At 44.7% G+C, this 21994-nt stretch overlaps 1 protein-coding gene and 1 pseudogene across 1 annotated transcript in view; one reads left to right on the forward strand and one right to left on the reverse strand.

The window, feature by feature from the left end:
• Positions 1-21994, forward strand: part of DNAH1 (dynein axonemal heavy chain 1) — a 72254-nt gene that overhangs the window by 13092 nt on the left and 37168 nt on the right. Inside the window, exons 9-21 of the mRNA XM_023538030.1 lie at positions 10685-10842; positions 11901-12112; positions 12784-13082; positions 14451-14601; positions 15351-15544; positions 15642-15867; positions 16426-16545; positions 17055-17137; positions 18152-18293; positions 18890-19045; positions 19466-19664; positions 19744-19997; positions 20591-20803. Of these exons, the coding sequence (XP_023393798.1) occupies positions 10685-10842; positions 11901-12112; positions 12784-13082; positions 14451-14601; positions 15351-15544; positions 15642-15867; positions 16426-16545; positions 17055-17137; positions 18152-18293; positions 18890-19045; positions 19466-19664; positions 19744-19997; positions 20591-20803 (2407 nt within the window). The remainder of the gene's footprint in view (positions 1-10684; positions 10843-11900; positions 12113-12783; positions 13083-14450; positions 14602-15350; positions 15545-15641; positions 15868-16425; positions 16546-17054; positions 17138-18151; positions 18294-18889; positions 19046-19465; positions 19665-19743; positions 19998-20590; positions 20804-21994) is intronic.
• LOC105300376 lies at positions 2542-3278 on the reverse strand (annotated as a pseudogene).

The following is a 21994-nucleotide window of genomic DNA, read 5'->3' on the forward strand; positions in this document are numbered from 1 at the left end:
TTGTTTAGTATTCTTTTTCTCTTTAGCCTGAGAGTGTATAATCCAAATACTATATACAAAATTTACTTGGTTTAGTTCTTCCCACCCCCCTTTAGTGGGATATGTTCATTTGATGTAATATAGCATAGTCCATTTGTGTGTGTGTATACACATACACACATATACACACATACACAGATACACATATATGTATATATAGAGAGAATATATCTACATTATATATAATGTGTATATATAATACATACATACACAGATACACATAAATGTATATATAGAGAGAATATATCTACATTATATATAATATATATACATTGTATGTAGATATATTCTCTCTATATATACATATATGTGTATCTGTGTATGTGTGTATATGTATATGTAATATATAATATATATACATATATCTCTCTATATATATGCACGTATCTGTGTGTATATGTATATGTAGTATATAATATATATACATTATATATAATGTAGATATATTCTCTCTATATATACATATATCCATATATATATTATACTCACTAGTATATATTACTCAGAAAAGGTATATTCAGGGATCTGTCACTCTCCACCTCTATTCATTCCATCCTATCCACATCTCCCATATTTTCCACCCTGTTTCTACCATGTGCTCATAGATAACAATGTCATCAGTTTCTGATTTATCCTTTCTTTTTTTTTTTTGTACAAATGAACAGATACATGTATATTTTTCTTATACCCCCTTCTTTCTTACACAAAGAGTAGCACATTATACACATTCTTTTACATTTTGTCTGTTTCACTTAAAGTACATCCTGGAAATCAATTCATATCAGTTCATTGATTTCCTTTATTCTTTTTTACAGCTGCATAGTAATCTATTGTGTGGATGTACCGTATACCATCGTTTATTCATTCATTCTCTTATATATAGGCATTTAGGTCATTGCCAGTATTTTGCAATTACAAACAATTCTACAGTGAATAACTTTGTGCATTTGTATGTTCATATTGATGGAGGTGTAGCTGTAGGGTAAATTCTGAGAACTGGGATCGCTAGGTCAAAAGATAAGTACACATGTATTTTGTTAGATATTGCCAAAAATTTCCTTCCATAAGAGTTGCGCCATTTTGCATGCGTGCTAAGAGTGTGTTGTTATGCTATTTAATTTTTCGCCAGTCTAGAAGATCAGTAAGATGCGTCTGTAAATACTATAAGTGAGACTGAACATTTTTTCCATCTTTTCATCTGATTAAGGGCAATTTTTATATCATTTTGTGACTTGTCTATTCATGTCTTCTGGTCATTTTTTCTCTCAGATTTTTGAGCTTTTCCCTCCTCTCATCTTAAGAGCTATTTATGTATTAGGGATATTGGTCCTTTATTTGTAATATATGTTGTAAATATTTTTCCTCCTAGTTTTTTAGTTGTAGTTTGACTTTGCTGGTGGTAATTTTTGCAATATAACTTAAAATATATAAACAATTTTATTAATAATTTCTTCTATTACATCTGGATTTTGGGTCATAGTTAGAAACCTTTTCCCTATATTAAAGTTTTCTTCTAATACTTATATGGTTACACATTTTTGCTTTTCAATTTCTTGATTCATCCTTATGTATGGTGTGTGGTATGGATACAATTTTATCCCTTTCCAGATGACTAGAATCTATTGAATGTCCATCAGCATTTATCAAAACCTCCATCTTTGGCCAGTGATTTAAGATACCACTTTTGAGATGCCACATTTACCATATACTCATTTCCATATGCATTTGAGTATATATCTAGACTTTCTGTTCTATTCTATTGTTCTGTTTGTCTATGCACTTATACTACAGTTTTAATTATAGATGTTTTTATAGTATTTTCTAATGTCTCATAGAAGTAGTCCTCCTTTGTAACTTTTCTCTTTCAGTGTTTTCCTGGCTATTCTTGCATGTTTGCATGTTTTAATTATTTATTTTTAAAAATTATGGTAAAATATACATAACATAAAATTTACCATTTTAATCATTTTTAAGTGTACATCTCAGTGCTATTAAATACAATCACATTGCACACCATCACTACCATCCATCTGCAGAATTTTGTTCATCCTCCAAAAGTAAAACTCTGTACTTATTAAACAATAGCTCCCCATTCCTCTCTCCCCCTAGTCCATAGCAACCACTATTCTACTTTCTGTCTCTATGAATTTGACTACTTTAAGTACCTCACATGAGTAGAATCTATAGTATTTATCCTTTTGTGACTGGCTTATTTAACTTAGCATAATGTCTTCCAGTTTCATCCATGTTGTAGCATGTGTCAGAACTTCATTCCTTTTTAAGGCTGTATAATATTCCATTGTGATATATATATCTCACATTTGTTTATCCATTCGTTAGTGTCTACCTTTTGGCTATTGTGAATAATGCTGCTGTGAACATGAATGTACAAATATCTCTTCAAGACCTTACTTTGTATTCTTTTGGGTACATACCCAGAAGTAAAATTGCTAGATGATATGGTAATTCTATTTGTCATTGAGTTCTTATTTCGTAATCATAAAATTAATTCTGAAATCCAGTTAGACTTAGAGAGGGATAAGGAAAATGTGGAACCCAGAGAACTTCAGTGAGAGCATAAAGATTAGAGGCTATTATAAGCAGATAGGAGAAAGAATGTTCTGGTGATTAAGAAAATTTATTGGTGTTGTCCATAGTCAGTAATGGTGAGCTTCTTGCTGTCTTGCCATTCCTGGACCCAAAGCACTCCATGATTTCCACAGTATTCATGCCTTCTTTCACCTTGCCAAAGACCACATGCTTGCCACCTAACCACTCGGTCTTGGTAGTGTCGTTGAAAAACCAGAAACCATTTGTGTTGGGTCCAGCATTTTCCATGGACAAGATGCCAGGAGTCATATGCTTCAGGATGAAATTCTCATCAAATTTTTTCCTGTAGATGACTTGCTGCCATTGTCATTTTGGCATGTAAAGTCATCACCCTAGCACATAACTCCTGGAATAATTCTGTGAAAGCAGGAACCTTTATAACCAAATCCTTTCTCCTTAGTGCTCAGAGCACTAAAGTTTTCTGCCGTCTTTGGAACTTAGTCTGCAAATAGTTTGAAGGAGACATGGCCTAAGGGCTCATAGCTGACAGAGAATGTGGGGTTGACCATGGTGGAGTGGCAAGGGGCAGCTCTGGGTGGCACAGCAGCATCTGCAAAGTCCTATTTTTAATTTTTTGAGAAATCATCTTTCTTTTTTCCACAGCAGCTGCATCATTTTATATTCCTACCAGAAGCACACAAGAGTACTAATTTCTCCACAACCTCACCAACATTTGCCATTTTCTGTTATTTTTTTTCTTTATAATAGCTATTGTAATGGATATGAAGTGATATTTTGTTGGGTTTTCTTTGCATTTATCTAATGATTAGTGATGTTGAACATCTTTTCATGTGCTTATTAGCCATTGGTATATCCTTCATTGGAGAAATGCCTGTTCAAATTCTTTGCCCATATCTGATCCAGTTGCTTCATTTTTGTTACTGAGTTTTAGAAGTTCTTTATATATTCTGGATATTAATCCCTTATCAGATATGTGATTTGAAAATATTTCCTTCCATTCCATGGGTTGCCAAATTTATTCTGTTGATAGTGTCCTTGTGTCACTAGGATACAAAGTTTTTCATTTTGGTGAAGTCCAATTTGTCTATTTTTTATCTTATTGTTTGTGCCGTTAGTGTCATACACAAGAAATCATAACCAAATCCAGAGTTATGAAGCTTTCTCCCATGTGTTCTTTAAAGAGTTTTATAATTTTAGCTCTCATGTACAGATATTTGATCCATTTTGAGTTAATATTCTTGCATATGGTGTTAGGTAAGGATTTAACTTCATTCTTTTTCATGTGGATATCCATTTTTCCTAGCACAGAGTTTTGAAAAGACTGTCTTTTCTTTTCAAAACTGAATTCAAAAATTCAATTCCATTGAATGTCTTGGCACCTTGTTGAAAATCATTTGACTGTATATGTGAGGGTTAATTTATAGGCTCTCTGTTCCATTGGCTATATATCTGTCTTTTTGCCAGTACCACACTATTTTGATTACTGTAGCTTTTTGGTAAGTTTTGAAATCAAGAAGTGTCAGTCTTCTCACTTTGAACTTCTTTTTCTAGATCATTTTGACTATTTGAGTTCCCTTGAGATTCATATGAATTTTAAAATGGATTTTTCTATTTCTGAAAAAAAAAATTGTTGAGATTTTGATAGGGATTTTCATCTCTATTTTTCTATGTAAACTTTAATATCAACTTGTCAAGCCCGATTTTAAAAACACGTGGTATTTTTATTGGGTTTGCATTATACTTTAGAATTACCTTAGGTATAGCTAACATCTTTAGGATCTTGAATTGTGCTATCCAAGAACAAGGAATGTTTGTCCATTTGTTCATCTACTTCTGTGTCTTTCAGGAGTGCTTTAAAGATTTTTTCATATAGGTTTTGCATATTTCTAATTAAGTATTTTATCTTTTTTGTGGCTGTTATAAATGGGATTTTCTTTATGTCTATTGATATTATTATGCTATTATATCCCATTACCTTACTGAACTCATTTAATGTTTGAATTTTTTTTTTAATTGATTCTCTAGGGCTTTCTAAGTACACATTATCTGTAAATATAGTTTTACTATTCTTTTCCAAAAATTCTTATTCTATTTTCTCTTATCTATTTGCATTTTCTAATACCTCCAGTACAATATTGAATAGTAGGGGAGATGGTAGACATCCTTACCTTGTTCCTAGTATTAGTGGAAATACCTCTAGTGTTTCCCCCTTAAGAAAATACTAGCTTTAGGACTTCATTTATTTGATAACATACCCATTTACTTCTACTTTCTTAAGTGTTTCTGTCACAGGCTTTTTAAGGACCTATGGATATAATCATATGATTTGTCTCCTTAGATCTATTAACATGGTATATTATGTTAATTGATTTCCTGATATTGAAACAACTTTGCATTCCTTTAATAAATCCCAGTTGGCCATGATGTATCATTTTTTTAATGTGTTATTAGATTCTGTTGCTTAGTATGCTGTTTAGAAGTTTTTGCATTGATATGTGATGTTGCTGTAATTTTTTTGTACTGTTTTTATCAGGTTTGAAGTAAAGTTACACTTGCTTCGTATAAAGAATTTTGACATTTCCTTTCACTTTCAATACTCTGGAAGAATGTATGTCGCATTGAGGCTATCTGATCACTCCCTTGTGAAACAATTGGTCTCTTTAAGCGTTCTTATTTCTAATGAGGTTAATTTCAGTATATTTTGTTTCTCTAGAAAATTATCCATACTATCTAAGTTTTTTAACGTATCTGCATACAATTTTAAAATATGATTTAAAATTTTTCTTCTGTTTTAATGTTGACCTCCTCTTTTCACTTCTTATTTTGTAGAGTTATATTCTCTTCCTTTTTTCCTTTTTGCTTTATTAAATTATTTAGTGATTTGTTTGGTTTGCTAATTTAAAAAATATATAGGATTTAGACTTAATTTGATCTGCTGTTTTCTCCATCTGCCTCATTAATTTCTATTTTATCTTATTATTTCCTTCTTATGACTTCTTTTGGCTTATGTTTTGTTATGTTTATAGTTTGTGTGTGTGTCTACTAGGAATTTAATTCACTTATTTACCTCACTATTGATAACTGTGTTTAAGGCTATGAACTTTCCTTGGATAACTGCTTTAAAAATAGTCCATAGAGTCCAATATATAGTATTTCATTTTTTTAAATTCCAAAAATTTTGTTCATATTTCCCATTTCATTAAAGAATTGTTTAATATAATATTTTAAGTTTTTTCCTATGGAAAGGACTTGTTAAATTTTTTGTTAATGTCTAGTTTTATCACATTGAGATCAGAGTGTTATTTACAATATTTCTATCTAGAATTTGCTGATGTTTTCTTTTTGCCCATTTAATATATAATCAATTTTTGTGAATGTTTCATTTGCACTTGAGAAGAGGCATGTTTCTATTAATTTCTATTATTAGGATATAAAGTTTTTATATACATATATTCCATAAAGTCTACTTTATTGATTTATTATTTATGACTTCTATATCCTCACTTACTTTTGTCCAGTGAGAGTAGTGGTGTTATATCATTATGAATTGTGACTTTTAGCATTAAAAAGTGTCCTTGATTAGTTCTAATGCTTTTAATCTGAATTTTGTTTGGTATCAGAATTATAATCTCCCTTTTTTGTTGTTTCCATTTTCCTGATGCATCTTTGCCCATTCCTTTATTTTTAGCCTTTCTGAATTTGTTTTGCATTGGTCTCTTGTTATCAACATATAGGTGGGTCTTACTTTGTAAGTCAAATTAAAAATCTTTTTCTTGTAATAAGTGATATAGCTGGTATGTTCGATCTCAATTTTGTCATATTATTTCACATTATAATTATTATAATGTGATGCTGTGTTTCTTTTTCTACAAGATGTATTTTGGGTTTTTTACTTTTTTTGTTTGTTTGTTTGCTTTTTACTTTTCAATTTCTTTTGGTATTTAGGAAGGTTTGTACCTTTATTTTAGTGGTTTCTTTCATCCTTATCCCTTTATAGAAGTGGCCAAAACTCCTCACTTTCCTATTTAACCTTTTAATATCCAGTTTGTCAGTTTTTAATGTTATCCTCTAACTCCCTTCTATTTCCTGTGCAACAAACCTTGATCTTATTCTACATTCCTCATTGCTTTCTCCTCCCATTTTCAGATGCTTTTTTCTACCTAATATTTTCACATACTATTTTTTATTCTCATCTCTATCTTTGTTTTAGTCTTAAATCTACAATCGAATATACTAAGTGTATCAGTCTTTTTTTCTGACATTTCCCCTTATCATCTCATAGGAGAGGGGAAAAAAGTTCTTTTTCTTTATACCTTTCTAGGTTCTTGGCTGGGGTTCTATAACAAAAGATAGATTAATAAGAGAAAAGCATACAAATTTATTTGATGTTTTACTTGACATGGGAATCTTCATAAAGAAATGAAGTCCTGAAAAGGTTAAAACTGAGCATTTTTATGCTAAGTTTGATGAGAAGTGGAAAGTCGTAGGAACATGTGATAGGACAAAAGGATATAAGACTAAGGGTAGTAAACTGAGTAACACTTAGCAAGACTTGTTCCTTCAGATTCCTCTTGGCTTCACTCCATCGTAGAGCTAAGGACGTCCCTTTCCTCCAGGTATAGATAGGGAGAGCACCTCTCACAAGAGGGTCTTATGACCTACTTCAGGAGAATGTCAGAGCGTTCTTCCTGCACCTGCCATTTCTCAAATTCCTTCAGCTTAAAACATTCAATATGCCAAGGTGCCATAGCAGGGGGTGGTATGTCCTGAAGTCCATCAGTCTCTTGGTTGAGTGAAGCTCCTCTTCTAGTGGATTCCTCATAAAAGGCTCAAGAGTATAAAATTCCTAGAGTTCTGGCATGTTAAAACTTGAAGGACAACCTAACTAGATATAAAGTTCTTGAGTCACGCTTTTATTCCTAGAGGTTTTTTTTAATGCTCTTCTTTTGTTGTCTTGCTTTGTCTGTTGCTTTTGAGAAGTCTGATGCCAGCCTAACTAAGACCCCTTCCCTTGTAAGTTGTTTGATTTTTTTTGCTTGAAGGCTTTGGGGACTTTTTAAATCTTTAAAGCCTAATCATTTTACTAGGGTATGTCTCAGAGTTGATTATTCTGAGTCAGTTTTCCTAAGTATACGATGGGTCTTTTAAATACGTAGATTCAGATATTCTTTTATTTCTAGACATTTCTCTTGAATTATAGTTTTAAACATTACTTCTGTTTCATTGTTTTGTTTTTCTTCAGCGATTTCATTATATCTATTATCTATCTTTTGATCTACCTATTTATCTTGCTTTTTTGCCAATTTCTAATTCAACCACTTTCTGACCTTTTTTAGTTCTTTCCTTTTTTCATTTTTATTCTCTTGGTTATATTCCTGCCTTTCTTCAGTGTACTTTATTACATTTTTATTTGACCTTATGTTTCCAAGGGCACCTTGTGATTTAGCCTTCTTCTGAGATAATTTTGTTTCTCCCAATTTTTTTCCTGAGTTCAATCAAATATCTTTTTTTCTTGTTATTTGCCCATTTCTGTATTTTATTCTCGAATTTCTGATTTGTATTTTTTTTTCATATGCCCAAATACTTGTTTTAGTTCAGTTTGAGGTGTTGTGTTAGTTTTTGCTGCTTTGTCTTTGTTTCTTTTTTGAGGGGTGGATGATACTTTTCATCAGTTAAGTTGTTCTCTCTCTTTTTCTTATAGTGACTTTACAAAAATATACTTTACTTTTACCTATTCTTTTCATGGATTTGGGATGGTTTACAAGATTCCTAGCTCAAGGGTGCCCTCTTCTGTTAGTGTAGCAAACTAATTTTCTTTTTTTAATGGATGGCTGTGTGTGTGTGTGTGTGTGTGTGTGTGTGTGTGTGTTGGAAAAAAGAGTTGTGTGCCTTCCAAGTTTTTTGTTTTCTCTTATCTTCCAGGACTCTAATTTTCACTCTTACTTTTTAACCCATCACCCTCCAATCTCCAAAAAACTCTTCTTTTATCTTCCCCCTCATTAGTCATGCCTTTCAAAGAACGATACCTTGAACGCATGCATGTCATCTTCCTTGTAGTAAGTGCTCTGATTTGCCAGGACTCTTGTTTAGTATTTTTGCAGTCGAAGTGGACTTTCTGACAGGATTTTAGATCAATCTTAGGGCTACCACTACTACCACTACTCCCCTCTTTGCACATTTTTCTCAGTCTGCCCCTGTTCTCCATGAAGGTTTGCCACAAGAGTGTGAGCACTAGCTCACTGGGAGTTGATGTTTATTTTTCTACTTAAGATAATGTGAAGTTATTCTAGTTATGCTAAAGGTGTGGGGTTTGGTAGTGTCGTTTGTCCTTGCTTTTCTTCTTCTTCTTCTTCCTCTTCCTCTTTCTCCTCTTCCTCCTCTTCCTCTTCCTCTTCCTCCTCCTCCTCTTCTTCCTCCCCTCCCCCTCCCCCAGAATTTCATTTTTTGAGTTTCAGATCATTTAGAATATTTTTGGCTGTATATAACAAAGATGCCAGGCTCAGCTTGGCTTAGACAGCAGGGAAATACACTATTTTATCTGTAACAAGAAATCTGATGCAGGAGGTCCCAGGCTCAGTACATCAGGGCTCTCTCTGTACATCTCCAATGTACACTGGCTTCGTTTTCAGTTAGGATGGCAGCAGCAGCCTCAGAAGCAGAGGTCCAGGACCCATTGAGTCCTGCCATAAATCAGATTACCTAGAAGCAAAGTCCAGTTTGGGGATTCTTGTATAAGTGATTTATTGATGAAGTCCTTTTAGGAGTAATCTATAAGCATTGCTGTAAGGATTCTTTTAGGAGTGAGAGGCAGGATAGAGTAGAGAAAGCAGCTAGGCAACGATGTAAATTTAGGAAAAGTCTAGCCTCTGATCCCATGGGGAACTCTGGAGCATGAATGACACCACAGAATTTGTCCTGAGGGAGACATGACAAGAGAGCTTGATTTTATACATTTGCATCCGTTATTGATCATTGGAGGAAGTAACACTTGAGCCGAGCCTGCTGGTCTGGGAAGCAGAGAAGCACCAAAAGAGAACTACAGGCCAGGGACTGGGTGAAGGATGACCCTGGATAAGAAGAGGGTATAATGGGCCATCTCCTGCCAGAGTCTTCACTGCTGGTCACATGGGGCTCTGAGCCATGACCATACTTTCATTCCTCTCTTTATGTGTGCACTTAACACCTGTATACTGGGAACCCTTGGAATACCAGGCCCCGTTCAAGGCTCTGAAGAAATGCAGAAATGACCATGAGTTGGTCACAGCTCCGTGTATATGCTATCCCTCAGCTGCTCTAGAGGCTCACTGACCAGTGGAAAGGACTAGGAGTGTTGACAGAAGGGAAGCACTTTGGAAGCATAAGTGGGGCCTGCTCTCATCTAGAGAGGACAAAATATGCCCAGGACAGAAACTCCAAGGGAGGAGTGGGGATTGTCGGGTAGAGTAGGAGGCTGGGTTGATCAGAGGGAACAATGTGTACAGAGGCTCTGAGGGAAGTGAGAGCTTGGTACCCGCCCCCCACCCACAACCTACACACACACGCACACCCAGGAATTCAGAGTGGCTGCCTGTGGTTGGACTGGATGGGAACAGGGAAAATGACCTGAGAGGAAGGGATGCAGAGCCAACTAGAAGGGCCTCTTGGGTCTCAGGAAACGGTTTGATTTTACCCTGGGGTCCAGGGGACCCAGGGATGGATTTTAAGCAAGAAAAGGAGTGATCAGATTTGAGTTTTGTGGGGAGTGGATTGGTATGGGCAGGGGTGGGAGTGAGGGAACTAGGCAGGGAGGGTGGCCTGCACTAGATGACATTGAGAAGCAAAAAGCAAAATGGGCAGACTCAGGGACTGATGTGAGGGGTGGGAGTGGCATGAAGGAGGCAGTGGACAAGGGTGATGGAGGTCAGTGGCCAGAGTTCACGTGGGAAGTGTACCCATGAATCCAGAGGGGAAGCCCCAAATTTATGTCTTCAGGCCCATGCCAGAGCAGAGCCTGGGCCCCAGGCAGACTGCAGTGTGGGAGTGACAAGATATGTGGAGACCCCCTGACTCCCCTTTTTCTGGTCTCCATGGGCAGGGTTCTGGAGCACCTCAGCAATCTCTCCAAAGAAGTAAACCTGGACTATGAGCGCAGCATGAACAAGATCAACTTTGACCAAATTGTCTCCTCCAAGCCCGAAACATTTTCCTATGTGACCCTGCCTGAGAAAGAGGAGGAGAAGGTGCCCAAGCAAGGTGAGGATATCGAGCAAAGGTATCCCTATGGCCACCCACCTGGCCAGAGCCCCTCCCACCCCTACCTCTAGGATCATCTGTAGATCTGATACTTTATGGGTGGGAACAGGGAAAATAACCTGAGAAGAAGGGATGCGGAGCCAACTAGAAGGGCCTCAGGTCCCAGGAAGAGGTTTGGTTTTACTCTGGACCTATCCTGTTCCCAGCATTTATTCCCTTCCTTTCCCCAACTGCCTAGAGAGCTGGGAGTGAGAGTGAGGATGAGGGTGGTAAATGAAGGCTCTTTTTAAAAATAGTAGTCTGAATAGTGCAGAAGTAGCAGAGTAAAGGTGTATTAGGGAAGCGGTTGTTCAGAAGTGGATGAAAAGGGCTCTGATTATCTGCTCTGGGTACATATGGCCTTTCTTCCTCCAGTAGTAAGAGTATGTTGGCATTGCTGCAGCCCCATTGGACAGGTGGCATACCGAGTCTCAGAATAGGATGCCGGACCCGCCAAGCCCTCTTTGCTTTGAGCTTCTAATCCCGGCTCATTTTGTTTTCTGGACCCCTCTTCCATGTGTGTGAAGTGCCCAGGAAGCTGGGTCAGGCATGGACAGTGGACATTCCTAGGGCCCTGGTACCCACATCTTCCTTTCTTGGCGCTCCATGGCAGGCCCTAGATGGGCCTCAGGGCTTGTGTGCAGAATGGGTGGGAGCAGATGGAGAGAGGGTCTACAGCGCTCACTTTTTTCAAAGGAGTTTGTGACCCAGAGGGGCCTGAAGGAGGTTCATTTACTCACCCCACAGCGGGTACCTCACTGGGGCTTTAGGGCCACTGACAGACTGCGTTTCTTGATGAAGGACTTGCTGGCCAACTTCTCACAGTTCATCAGCGATGCCTGCTGCAGTGTGCTTGACTGCACACTGAGAAAAGAGGGGTTCTGGGGAAATGCGTGTCTCTTCCAGGGAGGAGGCAGGGGTTGTATCCCTTCACCAACACTCTCTAGATCTGTCCTGATCTCTGGTGTATCCCAGGCCAAAGGCCATTAAGACACTGGCCCTTGGCCTCCACCCTGCAGGACTGGTAAGTGTCCCCAAATACCCCTTCCGGGAGCAGAAGGAGGACTTCACCTTTGTGTCCCTGCTCACACGGCCGGAGGTCATCACAGCCCTCAGCAAGGTACGCGCCGAATGCAACAAGGTGATTGCCATGGCCCTGTTCCACTCGAACCTGTCTAAGTACAGCCGCCTGGAAGAGTTTGAGCAGATCCAGTCACAGACCTTCTCCCAGGTGCGTGGGCATCCAGGACATAGAGCAGCAGCATGCAGGCCAGAGCCTTGGAGCTGACAGGTGCAGATCAGGGGCTCCTGGGGAGGCCCGGGGTTGATCAGCCAGCAATGAGGCTGTGAGCCCCATTCTCCTTAAAACCAGTCCTCGCCTCTTCTTAGACCTGAGGGATATTGAGGTGGGTACCAAGGGGGATGGCTCACCTTGGAGAGAAAAAGAGAACCAGTCGCTTTCCATCCCAGCCCTGGTGGCCTCTGAAGCAGAACCTTTGTCTTAGAAAAGAGAGCAGAAGCCCCATGCACCCCTGTATCTACCTGAGGATTAGGGTATGATAGAGAAGGGCTGCAGCCTCATATAAGACAGCTGTCAGAAGGCCTAGAAGAAAAGCTCCCTCTCTCTTCTCTCCGCTCCATTCTGTGTCTCTCTCTGCGTCATTCCAGGTTTCTCTGTCTCCCTCCTTCTGCTTCCCTTCCCTCTCTCCACCCCGCAGAGCAGTCCTGGTCCCCAGGGTCACAGGAGGGTTGGCAGAAAGTTGGGGCTAAGGAGAGATCCCACCATGATCATCTAAGTCCTAAGGCCGCCTGAGCACCCTGGTGCCTAGAGTTCCTGAGCGTGATGGCTATAGGCAGTAGGTCCCCGGAGTGGCCATATGATACCACCTGTGGCCACTCCAGGTGCAGATGTTCCTCAAGGACAGCTGGATCAGCACACTCAAGGTGGCCATGCGTAGCAGCCTGCGTGACATGAGCAAGGGCTGGTACAACCTCTATGAGACCAACTGGGAGGTGTACCTCATGTCGAAGCTACGCAAGCTGATGGAGATGATCAAGTACATGCTGCAGGACACACTGCGTTTCCTGGTGCAGGACTCACTGGCCAGCTTCTCACAGTTCATCAGCGATGCCTGCTGCAGTGTGATCGACTGCACTGATGACATGGTCTGGGGCGAAGACCTCATAAACAGCCCCTACAGGTGAGGCCTGGCTGGCAGAGGCAGTTGTTGACACCAGAACTATTCCTTGCCAGGCCACAGTCACTAGGGTGGTACAGAGCCTGCCTCTTGCCCTGGTTGCTGGAGAATGTCCCACCAGCCCTGGCTTGCATTTCTTCTGTGATCTTCATTCTCCCAGTCAGTCACTGAGTTACTAATTCAAGAAATATTCTTTGAGCCATGAACCGGGCAAGGTTTTAGGGGAACAAGAGAGGCATGGTCCTTGCTCTCACAGGGGCTCAGACAGCAAGAAAATAAATAGACACAGTCATTGCCAATCTTGTCAGGAGCTGTGACAGACAGGGGGAAAGGGTCTTTGCCAGGGGCCAGGTAGGAAGTGACCTCTGAGCCAAGACTTGAGACTGAGAGGAAGCCAGCCACGAGGAGATGTGGGGCAGGTGGAAGGACCTGCACGTGTGGAGGAATGAAGGGGAGAAAGAACTTGGAGCAGTCAAAGAAGGTAAAGCTAGTAGGTGTGGTCAGAGTAGAGAGGGTAGGCAGGGCTGGTCAGGGTGACATGGGTGAGGTGGCAGGGACCAGGCCAGATTATGCAGAGCCTCCTGGGGCCATGGTAGGGCCTGGATTTATTCTAAATGTGGTCAATAGCCATCAGAGGGGAGTTGATGATTTGATTTATATTCTAAAATGATGCTTTGGATTTGTGGGGACAAGTGAGTCAGAAGGGAAGTTAGACCAAGGCTCTTGACATTGTCTAGACAAAGGGTAATGGGGCTGGGATCTGGTGGGACAGATTTGGGACAGTACATGGGCAGAAGTGCTATGGGGCCTGGCTATAGGAGGATATGTAGGGAGTGGAAGAGAGGAGAGGAGACAAGGCTGACTCTGGAGTCTAACCCTAGAATGGAGCCCTGGAGATAGCTGGCAGGAGCCAGGGGACACAGGATGTTTGAGAGGCCATTAGAAGTCCAGATGGGTAGGTGATTGGCACTCCAGAGCGCAGAAGGACTGGGATCTAGGTTTGACAGTAGTCTGTGGGCATGTAGTCGGTATCTGAAGCGAAGGATAGTATGTTCCCAGGGAGAGCAGGGAATTGCAAGTGCCCCGGGCCTGGCCGACCTGCCCTGACGACCTCAAGACCACGTGGCGGATCTTCCCTCTCCCCAGTGCCTATGAACCTCTAAACAAGTGACAGGAACAGAGAAGCCTGTTTGGCTATTCTAGATCTTTCCCTCTGGTCACTTGGACATTTCTGGGAGGAGTGAGAAAGCAAGTCTCATGCATAGAGAAGCTCAAGGGCCATCATGCTGGCAGGAAGGGCAGAGGGCTGGGCCTGCTGCACACAGGACTCCTCAGGTCCCTGTCCCAGTCAACCTAGCTTTTGCCCCACAGGCCCCGGAAGAATCCTCTGTTCATTGTGGACCTGGTGCTGGACAGCTCAGGGGTGCACTACAGCACACCGCTGGAGCAGTTTGAATCGTCTCTGCTCAACCTCTTTGACAAGGGCATTCTGGCCACCCATGCGGTACCCCAGCTGGAAAAGGTACAGTCATAGCTTGAGGCCTGGGGCATCTGCTGCCCTGGCTGCTAGTGGCTACCCAAGCCTCAGGGTGCTGCCCCAAGTATTAGAGCAGTTCAACTTTATCATGAGCGTTCTACCTGGCTACAGTGTGCTCAGTATTTTATCCTCACCGTGAGCTGAATTGGGAAACATTAACATTCCCATTTTGTCATTTGGCTGGGAGAAGTCTAACTAAGGTCACATAGTTGCTAAGTATCAGACATGCAATGCCAGGTGGGCTTGCTAATCCATTCCTGCCATAGTCATGTCTAACCCAGATCCAACCCTCTTGATCCCACCCAGATCCTGACCTCTCTCTTTAGCTAAGGTGTAGACACAAACCGACCTTCACACTCTAGTCAAAAGTTCCAATTCATCACCAGAGCTGCACACAGCTCAAGCCCCTCATCCAACAGCCTCTGTAACTGCAGTCCTCTCGTCTTCCTTGCTCGTCAGTCAGTACCATCAGTGACATGTTTGTCTCATTTGTTCCTTTCCTTGGCAATGGGCTGAGTCAGGCACAGGCAGAGGAAGACGCTGCCCCTTGGTGGACCACATGGGGCTCTGCCTTTGTATTGGTCCACAGCCCCAGTTCTTGCCCCCACCCCCACCATGGTCTCTGTGCTCGGCCACACGGCTGTCCACTCAGTTTTTGGATCACATCTCCAACCCCTCTGCCCACCTGCCTCAAGATTCATCCAACTCTGTGCCCCCAACCCTTTGCTCCATAGCTGGTGATGGAGGACATCTTTATCAGCGGTGACCCCCTGCTGGAGTCGGTGGGGCTTCACGAGCCATTGGTGGAAGAGCTGCGGGCCACCATAGCCAACACTGTGCGCAAAGCCATGGTCCCACTACAGGCCTATGCCAAGGAATACAGAAAGTTCCTGGAGCTGAACAACACTGACATCGCCACGTTCCTCAAGTATGTGCGTGCATCTGAGTGTGTGTCTGTGCGTCTGTGTGATCCCTACCTACACTCTCACCACCCTCTGTCTTTCATGTGTACCTGCCATCCACAGAGCCTACCAGACACATTGCCCATCAGCCGAGGAGGTGCGGGAGGTGGTGCTTACCCACCTACAGGAGAAAGAGATCCTGGACAACTCACTGCCCAGCAGCATCATCATCGGGCCCTTCTACATTAATGTCGACAACGTCAAGCAGAGCCTGTCTAAGAAGCGCAAGGCCCTGGCCACTTCTATGCTTGACATCCTGGGCAAGAACCTGCATGAGGAGGTGGACGACGTAAGTGCCCACCTGCCTGGCCTCAGTGACCACAGCAACACATGTACTCTCACATACATGGTGAACTCCCACAAGTAAGATATCCCCAGGCAGGGTCAGAGGTGTCTACAGAAAGGATCTAGAAGTCACCCTGCCTTGAACCTGCCTGTCTGCAGGGAACTATCCAATATGAGGGGATCCCAAGATTGAAGGGAGTTGCCACCTCATTTTCTATAGACATATAGAGACCTAGGAACCCCTCACAAAGGACATCCTGAGATCATTTCACAGAGCTGAGGGTGTGCAAGTGTAGGCCTCAAAAGTCCTGTGTGCGTGCATGTGTGTGTGCGTGTATATGTGTGTGTTTGTGTGCATTGGCTTGGCACAGAAGACTGGGCAGGGCGAAGTAGTGATGCCCCACTGCAAGGCCTCAGCTCCCCAGTGAGCCAGCTGCAGGATGTAATGAGGTGGGGGCAGTTACCTATATGGAGACACTTGGAACCAAGGAGATGGAGCAGGCCCCAGGGAAGGCAAAGGAGAGGCACCCAGCCTCCCACAGACCCCTCCTCCTACAACCAGATCTGTGAGGATTTCCGCAGCATCAGCCGCAAAATCTATGAGAAGCCCAACAGCATTGAGGAGCTGGCTGACCTTCGTGAGTGGATGAAGGGCATCCCCGAGAAGCTGGTGGGGCTAGAGGTGAGGCATGCGTATAAGGGCTGTGTGTGTGTGGGGGGCGAGGGGGCTGGTATCCAGGAGCCTGGTGGGGTTGGAGGTCAGGTGGGCACACGGGGAACTGGGAGTCATGGGGCCATTGTTCAGGGTCAGAGGGCTGGAGATAGGCAGGGGCTGGGCGATCAGGAGCCAGGAAACTGGAAGTGAGGTAGATATACAGAGGACAGGTGGGGCTCAGGGCAGGGGGCTACAAGGCTAGCTCCATGGTGGAGGTCCAGAGCTATGCTGTCTGGGAGGTCAGGAGGGTGGAAGATATAGGTCAGAAGCTAGAGGTTGGAAGTGTGGCAGTCATGGTCCGTGGAGCTCTGAGCCCAATGCTGACCTTAAACCCCATGTCTCCTCCCCTATCCCAGACCTTCCTTCTCTGGAAGAGAGCCTCTCTCTAGCACCTAACCACCTTAGTTCCAGTCATACAACCCCTACCTCCACCCTCCAGGCACACATGTGTCCTTCATCACCACCTCTCCCTGCAGGAACGGATCATGAAGGTCATGGATGACTACCAGGTCATGGATGAATTCCTTTACAACCTCAGCACAGATGACTTCAATGACAAGTGAGTGGAGCTTGTTTCCCACCCCCATGCAGGGGACGGACAGCAGAAGATGAGTGGGGAGGTGCTGAGCCACAGTGGCTCTCAGATATTCTGATGGCCACAGGCTATGTGGTCACACCAGAAATGCCCTGCCAAGATGCCAGAGGCCATGGCTCTGCATGGGCCAGGACCAGGGCCAGGACCAGGGCTAGGTGGCCAGTGGGGCAGAAGGAAATAATTTGAGGATTTTGGCCTAGGGACTCTGCTGCCCACACCCACCCTATCTCCATTCTCTATCCCATCATCAGCCTGACACGGGGCAGTCCCTGGGGAGGAGCACATGTCCCTACCTAGCTCAAGAGCCTTGTGTAAATGGACTTAGGTTGGGACCAAGGCCCCAGAGACTCCTTGCCCACAGGCTGGAGCTGCCTCCGGAACATTAGAGCTCAGGAGAGGTTGGCTCTGTCTCCTGGGAGCCCTGCCCAGCAGCCCCAAGGCTCTGGCTTTACAGGGCATCCCAGTGCTCAAGATGGGCCTCCCCAGGGATCAGCATCTCTAGGCCAGCTGCCGACAGAATCCCTGAATCCCACAAGACCCCATGTCAGCCAGGCAATGGGAGTTGATCTGATATGTGATATGAAGGAAGCTGGCCTGTCGGCCCTGGTTGGTCACCAGGAAAATGCAGACTAGAGGCTGTCAATTTGCCTCAGAATCACTCCTCTCATTTCTAACACCATTTTCTCCCTTGCCCTTTCACTGCACTGGGCACATTAGATCTGCATCTCCCTGGGTATTGACCATAGCTCCCAGACCACAATCCTAGGGCAGGGACTGCCTCCCTTGCCAGGCAGGCCCACACCATAAGAAGTGGTTGCCTCCCAGCTCACTTCATTTTCCCAGTTGTCTAACCTTGGCTGGATCCAGCTGCCACCTGGATCCTTCATTCTCCCCTTCACCCTGGGTGCCCCTGCCTGGCCTGCCCACCCATGATTTTCAATGTGACATTCCTCCAAATCCTCATCCCTGTCCCACCAGATGGGCTGCCAGCTACTGGCCTTCTAAGATCCTTGGACAGATAGAGATGGTGCGGCAGCAGCATTTAGAAGATGAGGAGAAATTCCGCAAAATCCAGATCATGGATCAGAACAACTTCCAGGAGAAGCTGGAAGGGCTACAAGTAAGGCTTGGCTGAGGCTCTGCTGGGACTGTCTCCCACCTCACAAACACACACACACACACACACACAGTTCTCCAGGACTAGGCCTCACTTCTTGCATTCAGGAGTTGCTATGTCAATGTTTGATGGACAGATTCATAGATGAACAAATGGCTAAAAGAATGCACTGAAAGGCCAGAAGGGTGTTTGAGCAGCAAGCTCCAGAAGAATTCAGAGTAGCAAAGAGCTCCAACTCTCCTATTGTATCCTCCATGCCCCAGTGGGCAATGGGCACAGTGTTCAGGGAACTGGGTCTCCCTCTGACCTTGTTATGTTACCACGGGGTAGTCAGCTGCCTGTGATAGACCAGGAACTTGCTCACTCCCATGGGCACAGTGTTCAGAGCACTGGGTCTCCCTCTGAGCTTGTTATGTTACCACAGGGTAGTCAGCTACCCTGTGATGGACCAGGAACTTGCTCACTCCCAGAGAAGAAAGTGCCCTCAGAACTGGGAAATGCTGATACCCAGGGACTTCGAGCTCCCTGGGTGTGTGGGGGGACATGTGGACACGGGTAAGGCCACAGAGGCCTCTAACTCCTTGCTCTTTGGCCCATAGCTTGTGGTAGCTGGCTTTTCTACCCACGTGGAGATTTCCCGAGCACATGAGATTGCCAATGAGGTACGGCGGGTCAAGAAGCAGCTGAAGGACTGCCAGCAGCTGGCCATACTCTACAACAACCGCGAACGTATCTTCAACTTGCCCATCACCAATGTAGGCCTCCTGTGGGCACACCATCCCCTAACTTAACAGGATTTAAGGAAGAGCCCATGGCATTTTTGGCCACATGGCATTTGTAGTAGAACCCAGCTTCCAGGTGGCAGGGCCCCGGCATTTGGGAGGCACTGCTAAGCAGGCTACAGAGAGGAGATAACCCACCCCTGGCCCTGAAGGCAAGGAGGCTAGCTGGAGCCAGGCAGGAGGCCTGAGGGTCAGTGCAGGCTTTGCTCAGCCACTCAGAGCCCAGAGCCTGTGGGAGACAGGAGGAAGAGAGGCCAGGCCCAAGTCCACTGGGATAGGATCAGGGACAGCAACCAGGAACAAGGAGAGGGAGAAGACCTAGCCCTAGAAGGAATAGTATAGAGAGAGACTTGGGAGCATCCTGAGGCAGATCCAGCTCATCTGCCCCTGCAGTACGAGAAGCTCTCCAGGATGGTGAAGGAGTTCCAGCCTTACTTGGACCTCTGGACCACAGCATCTGACTGGCTGCGCTGGTCCGAGAGCTGGATGAATGACCCCCTGTCAGCCATCGATGCTGAGCAGCTGGAAAAGAATGTCATTGAGTCCTTTAAGACTATGCACAAGTGTGTGAAGCAGTTCAAGGACATCCCAGGTAGGTGGCCAAGCCAGCCTATCTCCTGCTTCCCTGCTTGTGCTAGCTGCCTCTCACACCCACCTGCCCTGCCCGGCAGCCTGCCAGGAAGTAGCCTTGGACATCCGGGCCCGCATTGAGGAGTTCAAGCCGTACATCCCACTGATCCAGGGACTGCGCAACCCTGGCATGCGGAACCGACACTGGGAGCAGCTGTCCAGTGAGATCAACATTAATATCAAACCCAAAGCCAACCTGACGTTTGCCCGCTGCCTCGAGATGAACCTACAGGACCACATTGAGAGTATCAGCAAGGTGGCCGAGGTGGCCGGCAAGGAGTATGCCATTGAACAGGTGGGCAGCCACCAACAGGCCCACCCTGCCCCACCCAGGCCCTGCCAGCCGCTTGGGAGTATGGTGGTACTGGGCCCCATCCCTGGGGTCATTCACCAGATCCAGGGGTTGGGGTGCATTCTGTTAAGTAAATTAATAATGTACGTGAAATGCTTGGCTCAGTGTCCACCATCCCTGTTATTACTCAGTTACTCCTCCGGAGTTACTTCTTCTTCCAGGAAAGAGCAGATAGTATTCCTCTTTTTTAACAGGTGAATAAATTAAGGTTCAGAGAGGTTCAGCAACTGGCCAGGGTGGCATAGCCACTAAGAGCTATAACTGAGACTAGAGCTCCTAACCAGCACCTTAGCTCCCTCCCAACACATAGGTACATGCATATGGTACACATGCAACAATGTGTAGAGCCAGTCAGCCATGAATTCAGATGAGGGCCCATGGGGGATTTGTTGACCAGATAAACAGAGAGTATTTGCCAGAGGGCTCAAGTAAAGATCATGGCCAGGCAGAGTCTGTTCATCCCTGCCCAGTGCTGGTCAGACAGCATGCAGGCCAGCCCCTTCCCAGGGTCCAGCCTGACTTGTCCCCAACCCCAGGCACTGGACAAGATGGAGAAGGAGTGGTCAGCCATCCTGTTCAACGTGCTGCCCTACAAGGAGACAGAGACCTACATCCTCAAGAGCCCAGACGAGGCTTCACAGCTGCTCGATGACCACATCGTCATGACCCAGAGCATGTCCTTCTCACCCTACAAGAAGCCGTTTGAGCAACGCATTTACTCCTGGGAGAACAAATTGAAGCTGACCCAGGTGGACCCTCCGTGGGAGTCCCTTACTCCTCCCCACCCTCATAGCCCCGTATCCCATAGGTGGCTCTTTATGATGTCTGAGGTGGCTCAAAGCGATGCAGTGCCTTGCCCAGGTTTGCACAGCTCCTGACTCTGATAGGCCCCTCATTCAGCGAAGAATGGGGCTCCTCCAGGAGGCAGTTCAGGACGTGGGGGTGGACCAGTGTTTAGTCAGGAGCTGTGGCTGAGGAGAGGAATGAAAGCTGCCACCAGACCTCCAAAGGACTGGGCTTGGGACAACTAGTACCTCAAGTCTTGGAACGTTCTGGGCTTGACACCACAAGGTCCTGAGGTTCCTCGATGCTCTCTCCCACTCTGCCCTGGGTCTCATTCCCATCTCATTTGGAGCATACTTGTAGTGAGGGTCCCAGGACACTGGGGACTACCCCTCTTCAGGGCTTTCAAGGCCAGAGGCAGGGGCTGTCTGCAGAGCCTTAAGGCCTACCAGTGTGATTCTGACAGCCCCTTCCCTGGGACCTTCCTGGGAGATGTTCAGAAACCTCCAGTGAAGGCCAGAAACCAAGTAAAGAGGGATTGTCTCTGTGCTTCCTGGATGACCCAGATATGCCTGAGCTGGTCAGCATTGTCCCTCTTTTGCTCACACTGTCCTCTCTACCTGGAGTTCCATCCCCACCTTCCATTTCAAAGACTCACCATCAAGCATCCCTCACTGATTTCCTCACACAGCCTGCCAGGTGTTACCATGGTCGGTGCCTCTTGCAGAGTCTCTCACTCATGCCAGGCCCCTGGTGATTCAGAGGAGGAACTGGCTATTTAGTGGACTGTACGCTCCTCGTGGGCAGGGACCACATCTTGTTCCCCTCTGTTTCTCCTGGTGCCCTCATGGGCCTGGTCCACGCCTGGCACAGAGCTGGCAGTGGCACACATCTCATAAGGAAGAGAATGAATAAATAAGTTTGCATTGAGGGGAAAAGACAAGAGATAAATTTTGAAAAGGGAATTTGGAGACAGAATTTGGAGACTGTTTTGAAGATGTCTCTCTTGGACCAATGTTTCAGAGAGTCTTTTAGAGATTTCAAGCTCAAGTCTTGATATACCTCAGAGAATCCTGGGGTCATAGACCCAAAAGTCCTGCCAGGCAAGGAGGCTGGTTTGGTCTTCCATGCACTGGAGTTCTTTCTTCTGTTACTTC

Source organism: Pteropus vampyrus, unplaced genomic scaffold (genome assembly GCF_000151845.1).
Source record: "Pteropus vampyrus isolate Shadow unplaced genomic scaffold, Pvam_2.0 Scaffold210, whole genome shotgun sequence".
Classification (NCBI taxonomy): domain Eukaryota; kingdom Metazoa; phylum Chordata; class Mammalia; order Chiroptera; family Pteropodidae; genus Pteropus; species Pteropus vampyrus.